At 37.3% G+C, this 13234-nt stretch overlaps 1 protein-coding gene across 1 annotated transcript in view; it reads right to left on the bottom strand.

The window, feature by feature from the left end:
* The window catches only part of ACVR1C (activin A receptor type 1C), a 111567-nt gene that overhangs the window by 57525 nt on the left and 40808 nt on the right, over positions 1 to 13234 (bottom strand). The window contains exon 2 of the mRNA XM_082395777.1: positions 2514 to 2744. Coding sequence (XP_082251903.1) covers positions 2514 to 2744 — 231 coding nt within the window. The remainder of the gene's footprint in view (positions 1 to 2513; positions 2745 to 13234) is intronic.

The raw sequence follows: 13234 nt of genomic DNA, 5'->3' as shown, positions 1-13234 counted from the left end.
CATTAGTCATTAGAGAAATGCAAATTAAAACCACAATGAAATACCACTATACAATCACTTGAATGGCCAAAATTAAAAAGACTGATTATACCAAATGCTGGCAAAAATATGGATCAAATGGAACTATCATACATTTCTGTTGGGGATATAAAATGGTATAAGCAGTGTGAAAACTATTTGGGAGATTAGATTTATAAATTAAACATATAGATATTATATGACCATTCAATTCCACTCTTAGGTATTTTCTCAAGAGAAAGGTAACATATCTCCAAAGACTTGTACTCAATTGTTCACTGCAGCTTTGTTAATAACAGCCCCAAAATGAAAACAACCTGAATACCCATTGTGGATGAAAGCGTAAAAAGAACAAAACATACAGTGGGATATTACCCAGCAGTAAAAAGGAAACAAGCTGCTGATATACCCAACTTCATGAATAAATCTCAAAAACATGCTGAGTGAAAGAAGCCAAGTGCAAAATTATATCTTCCATAGGACTCCTTTTATGTGAAACTCCAGTAAAAATTAATCTACAGCTATTAGAAAATAGATCAGTTTCCTGGCCCTGGTGAAAGTGGCGATTGAGAACATTTTGAGGTAATGGAAATGTTGTGGCAGTTACATAAATGTATGTGCCAAGACACATCAAACTGTACACTTAAGATGTGTGCATTTCATTATATCTAAATTATACCTCAATAAAATTGATTTTTTAAAAAGAAAGTCTAGTTCCCAAGTGGACTTGAAGGTAGAACATAGGCATCTCAGTAGTTAGGCAGAGTTTAGAGTTGGGCTGGGAAAGACCCATATCCTAGCTGCGCTAAGCACCTTTAATTTGCCCAACTGCGTGTGAACCATTTTGTCCTCCAAGACCTTTTGTTGCAGTCAAAGTGCTGTCTTGTACCCATACTGACTGGCAGAACATGGTCTTATGGATAATTTTTACTGAGAAGACACATTAAAGAGCTCATTGCCACAGCCTAACATGGAGACTTTCCTTCCCCTCCTTAATCTTTTGGATCTTGGTCATGGGAAGACCAGCATCAAATATAGGGGACCTTCATTTTAGGGTTCTCTGGTCCACCAAAACCAGGGGAGGAGATATAAGGAAAGAAAAATTCTGGTATCAGAATAGATACCAGATCACTATCAAACCAAGGAAGTCTATGGAATCTCAGACAAAATAACTGTGGTCTAAAATCTAAGACTCCTAGTACCTTTGGGGGATGAAATATGCCAAGTATGACTTCTGAGGTTGTAACATAGGATAATGCTTCAGAGTAGTGTTTCCCAAAGAATGGGACAAGTATTAGGGGTGGTTCATGAAATGATTTTTAAGGGTTCTTGAGATTAATTGGAGTGGTAAACCAACATGATACTAAATAACATTGAATCACACAAGAATTTCTCCTCTAGTTCTCTTAGTTTTTCTGATTATGTATCAAAAGGACTCATTTCATGTTAGTATGTCTTTAACACCACTGTCTTCTCTTTTAAACAAAAAGAAAATACAAAATACCTAACTGTAATGCAGTCAGTACATTTGTTTATTTACTTAGTTACCTTTTATTTATGGCAAGTAAACTGGTTTTTCATTTGTAGAAGTAATGTCAAGTTTTTGCATAAAGTAAATGTTCTCCAGTAAAAAAGGGGGAGAGCAGTTAATTTATTAAAAATAATAATAATAATAGGTTAAAAATACTATAGTAGAATATGGTGATATATGAACATCTGAGATTGGATAACAGTACATGTAAATGTTCATTTGTGAGGAAGAATATGTATTTCTGTATAGATATTAACATACTAAAGAAAATCTACAAGCAGGACATTTTCATGTCATAAATTAGTTTTTAATTTGAATTACTTGCCTCTTACTAGCCCCCAAAATTTCAGACTCCAGATTATTGATAAAAGGCCAGATTAAGATTTTTGTACCTTGTAAATTAGGATAAAACTCCATGAAATTGGGGGAAAGGCAAGAATATATTTGCACAATAATGAAGGGTCAAATTCCATTCTATCTGTCTTTCTGTTAATGAATGCTCTCACTTGAGTGTGGGCAAAGAAGATATGCAGAAGTTACCCATGAAAAAAAGATTCTGTCTCCATAAAAGTTGGCAATCTACTATTTTTGTTTTCCTCTTTTTTCTCTTCTTTTTTCTTGGTATACATTTTAATTTCTTTCCTTTAAGAGACTCCATAAAAATTTATATTTTACTTTAGGTTCATTAATCACTTCAAAAAATACAACTCATGTGTACAGATTTCTTCAAAATTGTTATGCTGTTGTCAATGTTTTGACAGTCTTGTGCAATTTTTAAAAAATCAACCTCAACTAGGCTCTAGAGAATTTTACCAAAAAAAAAAAAAAAAAAAAAAGGGAGAGAGAGAACTGTAAAACAGATTTTCTTATTTAAAGAAACATAAAACAGTTTGATTTCTATCATGTGTATATAACTTTCCAAGAGTACAATTAAATTTGGCATGAACAAAGATAAACCCTTTACCTGTTGGAAGGTGCAGAGTTATGTTGTTGCAAAAATCTGTGAAACAGCATTCCGTTTTGGTAACATTGTTGGAACTATGACAGAAGACTTGCGCATTTAGTTCTGGGAGAGAGACGCAGGACTTGATCACCTGTTCCTTTCCGTTGGTTAACATAACAGAAGCCCAACATGCTCCTTCTGTTTGGCAGGTAAAGTTTGAAGAGTCACACAAAAGACAAACACACTTCAAACCTGGAAAAGGTAAGGCAAAAAGCTTTAGGAAGCTATAATGCAAATTTATTTCATAATACTTGAATAGAGAAATTCAATCCTTATGAAGACTGAGAGAGGGTTTAAATAGTACTAGATAGAAACACATGCTAAAGCTGTTACTCCCTCTCGGCAATGTGTTTTATCAAAAGGGTTGCCCAATCATTGTTTACTATTGCTTATATTTTTACAAGCAATTTCTTCAGTTGCTACTATATTTTGAAACAATTTTCTCAACCATGGTGTAAATCCCTCCTTTTTAAGCTCAACCAGCTCATTCCTAAATCAATAGCTCCTATGAAATGCTAGGATACAGTAACACAGCAACCTAGGGGCGCTGTCCAGCATCACTTGTAGAACATAAGTGTTGTTACAGGCGCTGAGTAACTGAACAGTCCAGTGTATTCTGTTCATTTACAATTTCTCCTTTAAACTGTTAAGTGAATGTGCTAAACACAAACCAAACCATAGATATTCACAGCTTTAAAAAATAGTGTGACTCTTCACATTTATATTCTGTGACTCTTTAACATTATTGTATCGTCACAGTTACCTTTAAGGCATTGATGAGCCATTATACTTCCCCCTCTTCACTAAAGAATACATCTCAGAATGAGAGTCATTTGAACATAGACCATGACCTTCGGGCAATTTTCTTTAATGAACACATCTATTCAGTAGAGCAAAACACATCAATCGTAGAATTTAATATATTTGCATCAATAAAACTTTCAAAAATTAGACTTTGCTAAATTAATCTGTTTCCTTCTCAAGTTTTCTCAGCATTCCCTACTTAATAAACACACACACACATATACACACACACCCCACGTTAACTCACATGTTCAAAGTGGTAGAGTACTTCTGTTCTGACGTTAAATATCTGTCATCACGTCAACCACTGGAATAGTCCAGTGGTTGTGAGTAATTTATTCAAATTTTATTTAAATTATTTTAAAATAGAACAATGCTGAATAAGCCTTTTGTATCATTACTTTAATGAAGGTTTTGTTAAATCATAACAGCACCCTGCAATTTCTGAATGTCCAACGTTTTTCCATGCAATCATTTTTTTCTCAAATTAAAGTCTTTAAATTGCTAATTACTCAAATTGGAGCTGATTTTATACCTGTAAAATATTTGATACATAAATGGCCATTTTTATATTCAACTTCAAATACCAATGTAAGCAATATAGATAATATTCCTATATAACTGCATGTGTAAGAAAGAACAAACCACATATTGATCAATAGAAATTATCTCTTCTTTTGATAATTGTTCTTGAACAGTAAAATACCATCCCTACAAACATTTTTATTACTACATGCTAAGGGACTTACAATCATGAAATAAAATACCATTTTTTTTATCAACATTGGATCAACCATAATAGCTTACTCTTCTATTTATTCTAGTGGTTATCAATATAAATAAATATAATCTGTTGTTGATATTAATGTGCTATGGTAGAACCTAATAATGTAGACTGATTGGGACTCAGTAGAGCTAGATATGTAAAATCTAAGTGATTTGGAAATGTTTTAAGTCACTCTCCTTGCATAAAAGAGAGCTCATATAATAAAGATCCATCCACCCAGGCATCTTCTGACAGTGGAATCTCCCTCTCTCTAGCATCTTCTGATTCAAATCTGACCAAAGCCTTCAAATCCTGGTAATAATCTTGGCTATTACTTGGCTCCTCTGTGTTTCCACACCCTTATATGAAAGGTGAGATATACCTCCTCACGGTGTCATTACGCAGAATAAAATAGTTAATCTACATAAAGTCCTAAGAATAATTCCTGGTTCATAGGAATTACTATGTAAATATTAGTGACTCTGTCTTCTTTTACTGGAGGAGTTAAAGCTGGTGGTCCTATGAAACAATCAAAATACATTTGTAATCCATAAAGAAAGACTGAATGAACTAATGTGCACAGACCATTTAAAAAGCATAACAAAGAGTGTTTTTCCTATGTTTTCCTCTAAGAGTTTTACAGTGTCCAGTCTTAAATTTAGGTCTTTAATCCATTTTGAGCTTATTTTTGTGTATGGTGTTAGCTAGTGTTCTAATTTCATTCTTTTATATGCAGCTGTCCAGTTTTCCCAGCGCCACTTATTGAAGAGGCTGTCCTTTCTCCATTGTATATTCTTGCTTCCTTTGTCATAAATTAGGTGATCATATGTGTGTGGGTTTATCTCTGGGCTTAAAACTCTTGGAGGAAAACATAGGAAAAACACTCTGACATAAACCACAGCAAGATCTTTTTTGACCCACCTCCTAGAGGAATGAAAATAGAAACAAAAAGAAACAAATGGGACCTAATGAAACTTAAAAGCTTTTGCACAGCAAAGGAAACCATAAATAAGATGAAAAGACAACCCTCAGAATGGGAGAAAATATTTGCAAATGAAGCAATGGACAAAGGATTAATCTCCAAAATATACAAACAGCTCATGGAGCTCAATATCAAAAAAACAAACAACCCAATTAAAAAATGGGCAGAAGACCTAAATAGACATTTCACCAAAGAAGACATACAGTTGGCCAAGAGGCACATGGAAAGATCCTCAATATCACTAACTGTTAGAGAAATGCAAATCAAAACTACAATAAGGTATCACCTCACATGGGTCAGAATGGCCATCAACAAAAAATCTACAAACAATAAATGCTGGAGAGGGTGTGTAGAAAAGGGAACCCTCTTGCACTGTTGGTGGGAATGTAAATTGATACAGCCACTATGGAGAACAGTATGGAGGTTCCTTAAAAAACTAAAAATAGAACTACCATATGACCCAGCAATCCCACTACTGGGCATATACCCTGAGTAAACCATAATTCAAAAGGACACATGAACCCGATGTTCATTGCAGCACTATTTACAATAGCCAGGACATGGAAACAACCTAAATGTCCAATGACAGACGAATGGATAAAGAAGATGTGGTACATATATACAATGGAATATTACTCAGCCATAAGAAGGAACGAAATTGGGTCATTTGTAGAGATGTGGATGGACCTAGAGTGTGTCATACAGTGAAGTAAGCCAGAAAGAGAAAAACAAATACCAGATATTAATGCATATATGTGGAATCTAGAAAAATGGTACAAATGAACCTGTTTGCAGGGTGGGAATAGAGACCTAGACTTAGAGAATGGACATGTGGACACAGTGGGGGAAGGGGAGGGTGGGACGAATTGGGAGATTAGGATTGACATATATACACTACCATACATAAAACAGATAGCTAACAGGAACATGCTATAAAGAACAGGAAGCTCAGCTTGGTGCTCTGTGATGACCTAGATGGGTGGGATGGGCAAGGTGGTGGGAGGGAGGTCCAAGAGGGAGGGGATATGGTATACATATAGCTGATTCACTTCATTGTACAGCAGAAACTGACACAACATTGCAAAGCAATTATACTCCAATAAAGAATAAAAATAAAAATAAAAAATAAAAAGCATAACAAAGAAATGCATCTCTTTCTGCACGGCTGAGTGAGTTGAATGCTCTTATTCTTTTAATGGTCCAGGCTAGATCCCCAGTGGTCACAAAGAAAGGTGGTCTTGTGATAGTACAGATAAAGATTTCAGGAAAAGACCAAGTTTCCAGACCTGGCTCTGTCACTCACTTGTTGATTGACTTTGGAGAAACTATTTAACCTTATAGGGCTTCAGTGCCTTCCTCTGAAAAATGGGAAATTAACCAGGAAAGGGGCAGTGGGTCTAGAAATCCTGAAGTCTCATAGAGTGTCAACATTTTACAATTTTATAAATTTACAACTTACGGAAATTTACAATTACAAAATATGGAAAACTCTTTTACAATTAAAAAACCTACCCCACTGTGGTTATTCTTCAATCTCATATTTTAAGGGGCTGAAGTTGGGAAGAATAACTCTCCTGACACATAGTCTCAAACCATTTGTTACTAGACTATTCATCAGAGTCTCCTTGAATTTTCTATTTCCATGAGAAGCCTAGCCTGGAAATCAAGGCAAGTAACTAAGGGATATGGGTCCAATGAGAGGAGACAACCATAAAGCACTCAATAACAAAACATATGTTAGTTTCATGTGTGCTTATCGTTGAGTATAATTCCCAGTGCAACCATGGGAATTATTTGCCACTCTCTCCATTTTACAGATAATGAAATGAGGCTCAAAAAGATCAAGTGACTGAATTTATGTGGCAGTCATCAGACTACTCAAACAATGCTGTCTCTATCCTACCAAAGCTGATATTAAAAAAAAAAAAAAAGATGGGTACAGAAACCACCCTCCCACCTCACCAGTTTCTAGCAATGGTGAATAAAATATAACTTATTATAAAATTTATATTTTATATACAAGAAAATATTTTATTTTTAGAATAAAATTTAATTCTAATACAGCAAAAAGAAATTAATAATTACTTAACAATGGACAATTGATATTTTGATCTTTATTGTCCTAATTATCTTTTTAAACAAATTCTACCTACATATTTTCTGAGGAGACAAGTGGTCAAATAAAAGTCAATATCCTGTGCCTTACATCTAGCATAAATAACCTTACCTTTCAGTTTGTTTAAGTTTTGTATCAAGTGTAAGTCTCTAAGTACATAATCTGATAATTTCTCTTGGAAGTATTACTAGCTCCTTATAAAAGTGATTACCTAATAGTTCTTATCAAGGAATAACGTGGATTCTCACTGAATGTTTAACAGGCTATAAAAATCTCCTTCAATTTAAAGTAAAAGGTACCAATCAGAAGAATAATACAGACCAAAGTGATACAGTTAAGACATAGTAAGTGACACATTTACTTTAAATCTTGCATGATGGAAAACATTGACAAAACTGAGAATTTGTTGATGATAATGGCTTCAAACAATTGCTAAATGTCCTCATTTATTCCAAGTCAATTGGCTGTACTGTAGCACTGACAGAGAACAAACAGCAAGCTAAAACGAACCTAAGATGTATATCTAATACACAACCTACAAACATATTCAGTCTTGCACATAGTGGATTGGTGGGAAATGAAAAATGCAAGACTGAACATAGATCCCTAGCGTTACCAATTAAAACACAGGTTGCCATTAGAGATGAGACATGCATTCATATTTTGTTTTTTAAAAAAATTATGTTATTGAGTCAATTACACTGGAATATTCTATGACAGGATAAAACTGGTTGTTAGCAGACAACAGGTCAGATTTACATTTCTTTATTTTATACTTTTCCATTATACTGTACTTGAGTCATATGGAAAGGCATAGCAAATGAAGTTGAAGAAGGAGGTAATTACCCGTAATAAGGAGGTCTATTAGATTTTCCCCACAAGGAAGATTGCACTTTTCTGTGTCTCCTCCTACCCTTTTAATTATCCTCTTCTTCCCCCTTTTTGCCAATTAGTCTATAAAAGCCAAGACATCTGTTACCCACAAGACATCTGTTACCCATATGAAAGCAAAGGATGTGCATATTTCTAATCAACCAGAAAATAAATGTTCATCCATATTTACATGTGGTGGCAAGCACACCCTGGTGTCTAGAAATGTAAAGACCATAAGACTACAAAAAAGAACCAAATGTATCACTTGTATTTGTGTGCTATTCTTACTAATATTTGGTTGGGAAATATTAGTTGTTTTGAATTAGATACTATTTTCAATAAACTGGTTTCCTACATTCGGGGGCTATATGTTAAAACATTTATTGACCAGTGCCTTACATAAATTTCTGACACATACCTTTTCCTCTTTTCCAGAAATTAGTTGATTCAATTTCCCTAATTTGGGAGCAGGACATAAAATGCAAAATATTTTTTTAATTCAGAAAACTGTCTCAGGTTTGACCTGCTGCCTTTCATCATTTGCAGACTTCTGAGTTAAAAAAGAACAACTCAAGCTCATCAGTGTGCTGAATATGAAAAGGACAGCAACAGGAAAGGAGCCAGAACAACTGGCACTACTGTCTGTGAAGTAAAGCTAGACAGGGCAATGGAAACTCTTTGACCCTTTCTATTCCTTTTCAAAATTTTATTTTCTTGTCATATGGTCATTTCAAAACATTTTCCGTTCTTAATGGTAAGGAAAAATAGAATAGAAAAAGAAAGTAGCTTTAATAAAATATGGGCAGAGGACCTTCAAGATGGCAGAGGAGTAAGATGTGCAGATCACCTTCCTCCCCACAAATACATCAAAAATACATCTACATGTGGAACAACTCTTACAGAACACCTACTGAATGCTGGCAGAAGACCTCAGACCTCCCCAAAGACAAGAAACTCCCCACGTACCTGGGTAGGGCAAAAGAAAAAAAGGAAAAACAGACAAAAGAATAGGGATGGAACCTGCACCTCTGGGAGGGAGCTGTGAAGGAGGAAAAGTTTCCACACACTAGGAAGCCCCTTCACTGGTGGAGACGGGCTGGGGTGGGGTGGGAGGAACCTTCAGAGCCATGGAGGAGAGTGCAGCAACAGGGGTGCAGAGGGCAAAGCAGACAGATTCCTTCACAGAGGATCGGTGCCGACCAGCACTCATCAGACTGAGATGCTTGTCTGCTCACCCACCGGGGAGGGTGGGGGCTGGGAGCTGAGGTTCCGGCTTTGGAGGTCAGATCCCAGGGAGAGGTTGGGATCTCTGGGGTCGGCTGCGTGAACACAACCTGAAGGGGGCTAGTGCACCACAGCTAGCTGGGAGGGAGTCAGGGAAGAAGTCTGGAACTGCCTAAGAGTCAAGAGACCATTGTTTTGGAGTGCGTGAGGAGAGGGGATTCAGAGCACTGCCTAAAAGAGCTCCAGAGATGGGCACGAGCCGCGGCTATCAGTGCGGACACCAGAGACGGGCATAAAACGCTAAGGCTGCTGCTGCAGCCACCAAGAATCCTGTGTGCAAGCACAGGTCACTATCCACACCTCCCCTCCCAGGAGCCTGTGCAGCCCACCAATGCCAGGGTCTCGTGATCCAGGGAGAACTTCCCCGGGAGGACACACGGCACACCTCAGGCTGTTGCAAGGTCACGCTGGCCTCTGCTGCTGCAGGCTCGCCCCACATTCCGTACCTCTCCCTCCCCCCGGCCTGAGTGAGCCAGAGCCCCCGAATCAGACACTCCTTTAACCCCCTCCTGTCTGGGCGAAGAACAGATGCCATCAGGCGACCTACATGCAGAGGCAGGGCCAGATCCAAAGCTGAACACCGGGAGCTGTGCGAACAAAGAAGAGAAAGGGAAATTTCTCCCAGCAGCCTCAGGAGCAGCGGATTAAATCTCCACAATCGACTTGTTGTACCCTGCATCTGTGGAATATCTGAATAGACAATGAATCATCCCAAAATTGAGGCGGTGGACTCTGGGATCAACTGTAGACTTGGGGTTTGCTTTCTGCATCTAATTTGTTTCTGGTTTTATGTTTATCTTAGTTAAGTATTTAGAGCTTATTATCATTGATAGGTTTGTTTATTGATTTGGTTGCTCTCTTCCTTTCTTTTTATATATATATATTTTTTTCTTTTCCTTTTTCTCTTTCCGTGACTGTGTATGTGTATGCTTCTTTGTGTGATTTTGTCTGTATAAGGTTGCTTTTACCACTTGTCCTAGGGTTCTGTTGGTCTGTTTTTCTTTTTAGTATTTTTTTTTTTAATTTTATTTATTTATTTATTTATTTTGGCTGTGTTGGGTCTTCGTTTCTGTGCGAGGGCTTTCTCTAGTTGTGGCAAGCGGGGGCCACTCTTCATCGCGGTGCACGGGCCTTTCACTGTCGTGGCCTCTCTTGTTGTGGAGCACAGGCTCCAGATGCGCAGGCTCAGTAGCTGTGGCTCACGGGCCCAGTTGCTCCGCGGCATGTGGGATCTTCCCAGACCAGGGCTTGAACCCGTGTCCTCTGCATTGGCAGGCAGATTCTCAACCACTGCGCCACCAGGGAAGCCCCTTTAGTATTGTTTTTAGCACTTGTTATCATTCGTGGATTTGTTTATTGGTTTGGTTGCTGTCTTCTTTTTTTAATTTTTTTTTTAATTTTAATAACTTTATGTATTTACCTTTCTTTCTTTCTTTCTTTTCTACCTTTTATTCTGAGCCGTGTGGCTGACAGGGTCTTTATGCTCCGGCCGGGTGTCAGGCCTGAGCCCCTGAGGTGAGAGAGCTGAGTTCAGGACATTGGTCCACCAGAGACCTCTGGACCCCATGTTATATCAATTAGCAAGAGCTCTCACAGAGATCCCCGTCTCAACGCTAAGACCCAGATTCACTCAATGACCAGCAAGCTACAGTGCTGGACACCCCATGACAAACAACTAGCAAGACAGGAATACAACCCCACTCATTAGCAGAGAGGCTGCCTAAAATCATAGTAAGTTCACAGACATCCCAAAACACACCACCAGGTGCAGTCCTGCCCACCAGAAAGAAAAGATCTGGCCTCATCCACCAGAACACAGGCACCAGTACCCTCCACCAGGAAGCCTACACAAACCACTGAACCAAACTTAGCCACTGGGGGCAGACACCAAAAACAATGGGAACTGTGAACCTGCAGGCTGTGAAAAGGAGACCCCAAACACAGTAAGTTAAGCAAAATGAGAAGACAGAGAAATACACAGTACATGAAGGAGCAAGGGGTAAACTCACCAGACCAAACAAATGAAGAGGAAATAGGCTGTCTACCTGAAAAAGAATTCAGAGTACTGATAGTAAAGATGATCCAAAAGTTTGGAAATACAATGGAGAAAATACAAGAAACGTTTAACAAGGACCGAGAAGAACTAAACAGCAAACAAACAATTATGAACAACACAATAAATGAAATTAAAAATTCTCTAGAAGAAATCAATAGCAGAATAACTGAGGCAGAAGAACGGATAAGTGACCTAGAAGATAAAATAGTGGAAATAACTACCAAAGAGAAGAATAAAGAAAAAAGAAAGAAAAGAATGAGGACAATCTCAGAGACCTCTGGGACAACATTAAACTCAACAATATTCGAATTATAGGGGTCCCAGAAGAGGAAGAGAAAAAGAAAGAGTCTGAGAAAATATGTGAGGAGATTATACTTGAAAGCTTCCCTAATATGGGAAAGGAAATGGTCAATCAAGTCCAGGAAGTGCAGAGAGTCCCATACAGGATAAACACAAGGAGAAACACGCCAAGACACATATTAATCAAACTATCAAAAATTAGATACAAAGAAAAAATATTAAAAGCAGCAAGTGAAAAGGAACAAATAACATACAAGGGAATCTCCATAAGGCTAACAGCTGATCTTTCAGCAGAAACTCTGCAAGCCAGAAGGGACTGGCAGGACATATTTAAAGTGATGAAGGGGAAAAACCTACAACCAAGATTACTCTACCCAGCAAGGATCTCATTCAGATTCGACAGAGAAATTAAAACCTTTACAGACAAGCAAAAGCTAAGGGAATTCAGCACCAACAAACCAGCTTTGCAACAAATGCTAAAGGAACTTCTCTAGGCAGGAACACAAGAGACTTACAAAAACAAACCCAAAACAATTAAGAAAATGGTAATAGGAACATACATATTGATAATTACCTTAAATGTAAATGGATTAAATGCTCCAACCAAAAGACATAGACTGGCTGAATGGATACAAAAACAAGACTGGTACATATGCTGTCTACAAGAGACCCACTTCAGACCTAGGGACACATACAGACTGAAAGTGAGGGGATGGAAAAAGATATTCCATGCAATTGGAAATCAAAAGAAAGCTGGAGTAGCAATTCTCATATCAGACAAAATAGACTTTAAAATAAAGAATATTACAAGAGACAAAGAAGGACACTGCATAATGATCAAGGGATCAATCCAAGAAGAACATATAACAATTGTAAATGTTTATGTACCCAGAAAAGGAGCACCTCAATACATAAGGCAAATGCTAACAGCCATAAAAGGGGAAATTGACAGTAACACAATCATAGTAGGGGACTTTAACACCCCACTTTCACCAATGGACAGACCGTCCAAATTGAAAATAAATAAGGAAACACAAGCTTTAAATAACACATTAAACAAGATGGACTTACTTCATATTTATAGGACAGTCCATCCAAAAAAAACAGAATACACTTTCTTCTCAAGTGCTCATGGAACATTCTCCAGGAGAGACCATATCTGGGTCACAAATCAAGCCTTGGTTAATTTAAGAAAATTGAAATCATATCAAGTATCTTTTCCAACCACAACTCTAGGAGATTAGATATTAATTACAGGAAAAGAATCTGCAAAAAATACAAACACATGGAGACTAAACAATACACTACTTAATAATCAAGAGATCATTGAAGAAATAGAAGAGGAAATCAAAAAATACCTAGAAACAAATGACAATGAAAACACGACAACCCAAAACCTATGGGATGCAGCAAAAACAGTTCTAAGAGGGAAGTTTATAGCAATACAATCTTACCTCAAGAAACAAGAAACATCTCAAATAAACAACCTAACCTTACACCT

This window comes from Balaenoptera borealis (assembly GCF_965194805.1).
Source record: "Balaenoptera borealis genome assembly, chromosome: 6".
Classification (NCBI taxonomy): Eukaryota; Metazoa; Chordata; class Mammalia; order Artiodactyla; family Balaenopteridae; genus Balaenoptera; species Balaenoptera borealis.
The sequence above is the reverse complement of the archived record's forward strand: the minus strand, read 5'-3'. Positions and strand labels throughout refer to the sequence as shown.